The sequence below is a fragment of the Colobus angolensis genome, unplaced genomic scaffold (genome assembly GCF_000951035.1).
Source record: "Colobus angolensis palliatus isolate OR3802 unplaced genomic scaffold, Cang.pa_1.0 Scaffold72, whole genome shotgun sequence".
In the NCBI taxonomy this organism is placed as follows: domain Eukaryota; kingdom Metazoa; phylum Chordata; class Mammalia; order Primates; family Cercopithecidae; genus Colobus; species Colobus angolensis.
This window is the reverse complement of record NW_012120932.1, coordinates 5,208,375-5,214,506: the sequence shown is the minus strand read 5'-3', so window position 1 is coordinate 5,214,506 and position 6,132 is coordinate 5,208,375. Positions and strand designations below refer to the sequence as shown.

Sequence of the window (6,132 nt, the reverse complement as noted above, 5' to 3'; positions counted from 1 at the left end):
GCCTGTAATCCCAGCACTTTGGGAGGCTGAGGCGGGCGGATCACGAGGTCAGGAGATCGAGATCATCCTGGCTAACATGGTGAAACCCCGTCTCTACTAAAAAAAAAAAAAACTAGCCGGGCGAGGTGGTGGGCGCCTACACTCCCAGCTACTCGGGAGGCTGAGGCAGGAGAATGGCGTGAACCCGAAAGGCAGAGCTTGCGGTGAGCTGAGATCCGGCCACTGCACTCCAGTTTGGGCGACAAAGTGAGACTCCGTCTCAAAAAAAAAAAAAAAAGAAAGAAAGAAAGAAAAATAAAATAAAATAAAATTGTTAGAAAATAAATTTTTTTTGGTTCGGCTGGTTTGATGGCGCTGACCCTGTGCCCCAGGCTCCTGGGATGGCCAGAGAACTAAGGCTGGCCAGAGTATTCCTTAGCCCTGCCCTGCCAAAGAACACAGGCTGGTGCAGAGATGGGCACATGCTGTAAGTAACGACAGTGAGAGGCATTCGTGGGCCTTCTGATGGAGCTAAGATTATACTTTTCTGATCATTTTGCCAAACTGGCAGATCAAAGGTGCTGGTGGCCATCTGCACCACTACTGGAGAAGGCTGGCCTGAGAATAAAACCAGCTTCAAGTCCAATTTCTGATTAAGTGTCTGAGCACCTGAAGGGGTATGCTAAAAGCCAAACCTGTTCCTGGACCTTTAATTATGTAATCTAGTAAATTTTTCCCTTTTTTTTGAGACAGAATCTCGCTCTGTCACCCAGGCCAGAGTGCAGTGAGGTGATCTCAGCTCACGGCAACCTCTGCCTCCAGGGTTCAAGTGATTCTCTTGCCTCAGCCTCCTGAGTAGCTGGGACCACAGGCACATACCACCACGCCTGGCTAACTTTTTGTATTTCAGAGATGGGGTTTCACCATGTTGCCCAGGCTGGTCTCAAACTCCTGAGCTAGGCAATCCGCCCACCTAGGCCTCCCAAAATGCTAGGATTACAGGCATGAGCCACTGTGCCTGACAAATTTTTCCTTTTTAATTTAAGCTATTTGTGTTTACTTTCTGTAACTTGCAACCAGAAGTATCCTGACAAAAAGAAGGTTATGGCAAAAACAAAGATATTTTCTAGAGATAATTACGTGTATAATGACTATTCATCTCATCATATTCTAAGTGAAACGCTAAGGGTTTTAAAAGCATCTCAATCACTATGCGACAGTCATCAATACTAAAATACATTTAAACTAAACAGTATAAAGAACATACAGCAGCACATTCATTCACTCTGGAATTGTGCATCATATGCAGAAATTCCCACTGAGAACTGGGACTGGAGAAATAGGGATAAGAAGATGAAGAGTTGACTTTTTTTCACTCTATACACATCTAAAACAAAACGAGAATATTGCTTCTGTAAGTGAAACGGGTGATTAAGAAAGCTAAAAACAGGGTCGTGCACAGTGGCACATGTCTGTAATCCTAGCACTTTGGGAGGCCAAGGTGGAAGAAGTGCTTGAGGCCAGGAGTTCGAGTCTAGTACGGGCAACAAAGTGAAACCCCATCTCTACAAAAATAAAAATAAAAAAATTAGCCAGGCATGGTGGTACGTACCTGTGATTCCAGCTACTTGGGAGGCTGAAGAAAGAGGATCATTTAAGCCCAGAAGTTCAAGGCTGCAGGGAGCCATGCAGTGAGCCATGCACACCACTGCATTTCAGCCTAGGTAACAGAGCGAGACTTGGTCTCTCTCTCTCTTTTTTCAATTTTAAAAAAGAAAAATTAAAAATAGGCAGAGAAATTTTGGTCAGACCACAAACCGTAAGAAGATGAGTAAATTCTGGAGATCTAACGTGTGTACTGTATGCCTGAAATCTGCTAGAGCATATCTCAAGTATCCTCATCCCACACACCAAAACACTAAATTATGTGAGGTGATGAATATGCTAATTAGCTTGATTAATCATTTCATGGTGTATACATACATCAAAACATTACTTTATACATCTTAAGTATATGTAAGTTTTATTTGTCAATTATTCCCCTCAATAAAGCTGGAGGTGGGGGGAGGTGAGAAAGAGTTGAAAACATGATCCTTGAAGACTTACTTCATAGTGTTCATATTCATCAAGGTTAAATGAGTTGAAATTAAGGAAGCCATACTGCATTGCCTAAAATCCAAAAGAAAGCTTTTAAGAACAAGGATGCAAGTAAGAAAACAGTCTCCTATCCAATTTCAGAATACTAAATATCAGGGGGCCCCCCAAGAAAGTATTGTCATAATCAGATTACTTTCCACTGAACAGCTTTCAAAGGAAGTGGGAGGCATCTTCTAAATGCTTCCTTTATATGGAAATTAGTTATAACTACATATAATGAGTTTGTTGTGTTTTGTTTGGGTTTTGTTTGTGAGATGTGCTTTTTTTACTTTCATTCGCCAATCATCCCATCCATGCATTGTTAAGTAATCACGCCCTGAAAGTAATCCTCTTCTCTTACCAGATCACCACCTCTGGTTGAAAATTCAGAAGTTTAGGATTCAAATATAATACACAACCCAATGGTCTCTACATCAGTAAGAAAGAGCAGAGAATCCATGGGCTAGTTTATCCCAAACAAAGCCCTCATACTTCATCCATATCTTCATTTTCAAATTCTTCTGAGCAGTCTTTAATCAACGTTCCCTAAACTAAACACAGCTTTGACATCAACACTAAAATAAAAAATTTTGAGGAAAAAAGTTACTCTTTCCATAGGAATAAAACAAAACATTTTCTGTCCTATCCTACAGCCTCCCTGTGTGTGACAGCACGCAGACTGTGCTAACCAAAATAAGCAGACTGTCTATTTTCTGAGACAAAGACAAACAGAGCTGGCGAACTCTGAGAAATGTCCTCCCAGCTTGCTGATCACTGAGCCAAACAGGAGGGAAGCAAGAACTCGTGATCCACAAGGTATTCTTGGTTCAAAGAGGGGTCTTTTGTACACCCAGTTTTCAAAACGTAAACTACTGAAACACAAACGTGAAATAAGAAGGCTAGAATACCAACTAAAAAGGTCTTCATTTTATATAGTTATTTTAACACTAATCCCAAGACTAAGTCAATCACAACATTTATTTCCTGGACTTCAATATATTTCATGATTTTGGACTACAGCTATTCCTAATAGAATGAAACAATAAAAAAAGTAGTTTACAAGGAATTCCTATTTTCCTTTGAATTTCACGAGGTGATCTCATTGGAAGTGGATCACACTGAAAACATAATTACCCTGATGCATGTTTCTTCATATATGCAATATTCACAGTCAGTCACAAATAAAAAATGTTTACACTGAAAATCAGAAGCCAGTGACTCTTAAATAAAACTAAATACAGTGGCTGGGTGCAGCGGTGACACCTACAATCCCAGCACTTCGGGAGGCCAAGGTGAGTGGATCACCTGAGCTCAGGAGTTCGAGACCAGCCTAGGTAACAGAGTGATACCTTGTCTCCACAAAAAAATACAAAAATTAGCCAAGCATCACAGAAAAAATAAAAATTTAATTTAAAAAACCCAAAATATAGTAGGAAAAGGGCAATCTTTGACCTATCATACCAGCTAATTGACTTTGGGTGCAATACCCAATTAAAAAAAAAAAAGGCAAAACATAACAATAGAAGCTGCGATATGGTGTTATAATAATAGATCATTTCCAAAGCTCTCAAAGCTTTGCTTTTCTCTTTTTAAAGGTGAGTGTACCTACCTGCATGAGCCCACCTGGCAGGGGCTGCAACTGCAACCAGAAGGTACCATTCACCCCTGTTGCCCTTTGGTCTCCAGATTTCCACTAGTGCCCCGTACCCGCCCACACTGAGGGCCCATGGAGCTGCCTCAGAGCCCATGGCAACTACCCCAATCAGCTCCATACCCCACAGTCACTGGACTCAAATCCAAACAAATTATGTTCCCATACCTCACTGATCGATACAGGAAAAAAAGTATACTAATTCGTTTCTGAATCTGTATGCTGATTAGTCCCCTTGTTTTAAGACATGTCGGTCACAATTCCCAGCAAGGCACCATGTTTCACTATACAAGAAAGTAAACCTGGGTTCCTTTTGGCTCTAAAAGCACAAGTTACAGAAAACTTGAGATGCTGTCAAAGGCTTATTTGATCTATGGGCTACTGATTTACCATTCTAGTTTCTTGTGCTGTCCTGACATTAATACCAGGACTTGCTGCACTGTGTAACTCCAGGGGACCCTGTTCGCGTGGAACGTGATGGGCATGTCCCCTGGAATCGACACAGCAGCCCTGGTCATAACCCCAAGAAATCACTTGGAAATAGTTTGACAAAGCAGCCGTGATCCACTTAGTTTCATAGAAAACCGTATAACAAACTAAATGAGGCATTCAAATTCTGTTGAACTAGAAATTGAACGCCTGGGGAAACAAAAAGGAAGTGTTTGACAGTGACTGGGTTACGTCTGTGGTAATGGTATTGGTGGGAATCAGGTATATAGAATATACAAACCAAAAAGAACCCACCAGTAGACCAGTCATCCTTACTTTTGTTCTTTTAGATCACAATATACTCAAAACCAATTCTGGATCTAGAACCTAGTTGTATAACTCTTACTTTCCCCGTTTCTTAAGTGACTTTTCTCCCAGCTCATACACAGAAGCACTCAGAAATTCAGAATAAACCGTTTCCTGGTTTGGTCTCATTCTGACATTAGTTGGGAAGTGAGTGCACCTCTGTCACCATATACATCTTGGAAGAAACGTTAACAAAAAGATCTCGGGAAGAAGGCCTAGTCTTCTTGGACCACATGTTAGTTCCTCAACACAAACTGGGTACACCCTACATGTCACTTACCTTCTTTACTGCATGAAAACAGTCAAGAAGTGTAATGTAGAAATTGCAGCTCCCATAGGCAGCATCTCTGAAACGCAAAAGTAATAAAATAGAGATCAGTTAATTTTCTGCAATTACACTTACCTAAGACAAAGCTGAGTAGAATTTAAAATCAAACGTATACTCAGAATCATTATCAAGAAGAAAAAAATCTCGCCTTTTGACTTTTTAAATAAAAGATAAATCAATTACAAATTTCACTGCAGTTTCTACCTATTCCAATAGGTACTGTTTTATGGGTCTGGATCAATAATGACCACTTCCTAAATTTCAAATGTTCTCTCTGGATTATTTTTGGCTTTAATAGCTGAGCTACCTTCTTGAATTCAACAAATCAATACCTATCTCTCCCCCTAAAAGGGCAAAGCATTTGAATTTTTTCTTTAAGCTGGAAAATACCATATGAAAAGCTTATTGGGAAAGACTGCTTTTTGATCCTGTAATAAACATATGTGTGTGTGTGTGTCTAAGTATATGTGCGCGTCTGTGTGTGTGTGTCTCCAACCAAGTATGACAGAAATATTGAGAAATCAAGGTCATATTTAAAATACTAGGTAGAAGGTCATAAGCATTTTGTTCCTATCATTATGCTAAAGACTTTTACCCATGTAACTAGATAACTTCCAGGTTTTTTAACTTTTTTATAGAGATAATGTCTTGCCCTGTTGCCCAGGTTGGGGTACAGTGGTATAATCATAGCTCACTGCAGCCTCAAACTCCTGGGTTTAAGCGATCCTCCCACCTCAGCCTCCCCAGTAGCAAGGACCCCAGGCATGTACCATCGCATCTAGTTAACTTTTTCCTTTTTTTTTTTTTTTAAAGGTAGAGACGGAGTCTCATTATGATATCCAGGCTGGTCTTAAACTTCTGGCCTATGCCGGGCATGGTGACTGACGCCTGTAATCCCAGCACTTTGAGAGGCTAAGGCAGGTGGATCACGAAGTCAGGAGTTCAAGACCAGCCTGGCCAAGATGGTGAAACCCCGTCTCTACTAAAAATACAAAAATTAGCCAGGCATGGTAGCGGGCCTGTAATCCCAGCTACTCAGGAGGCTAAGGCAGAGAACTGCTTGAACCCAGGAGATGGAGGCTGCAGTGAGCCGAGACCACACCACTGCACTCCAGCCTGGGTGACAGAGTGAGGCTCTATCTCAAAAACAAACAAAAAAAAAACTGGCCAGGCGCAGTGGTTCACGCCTGTAATCCCAGCACTTTGGGAGGCTGAGGCGGGCGGATCACGAGGTCAGGAGATC

General features: G+C 41.2%; 1 protein-coding gene across 1 annotated transcript in view; it reads right to left on the bottom strand.

Annotated features, from left to right (window-relative positions):
* CDC14B (cell division cycle 14B) overlaps positions 1-6,132 on the bottom strand; it is a 66,198-nt gene that overhangs the window by 36,537 nt on the left and 23,529 nt on the right. Inside the window, exons 6-7 of the mRNA XM_011927502.1 lie at positions 4,842-4,908; positions 2,086-2,148 (exon numbers count right to left, since the gene is read on the bottom strand). Coding sequence (XP_011782892.1) covers positions 2,086-2,148; positions 4,842-4,908 — 130 coding nt within the window. The remainder of the gene's footprint in view (positions 1-2,085; positions 2,149-4,841; positions 4,909-6,132) is intronic.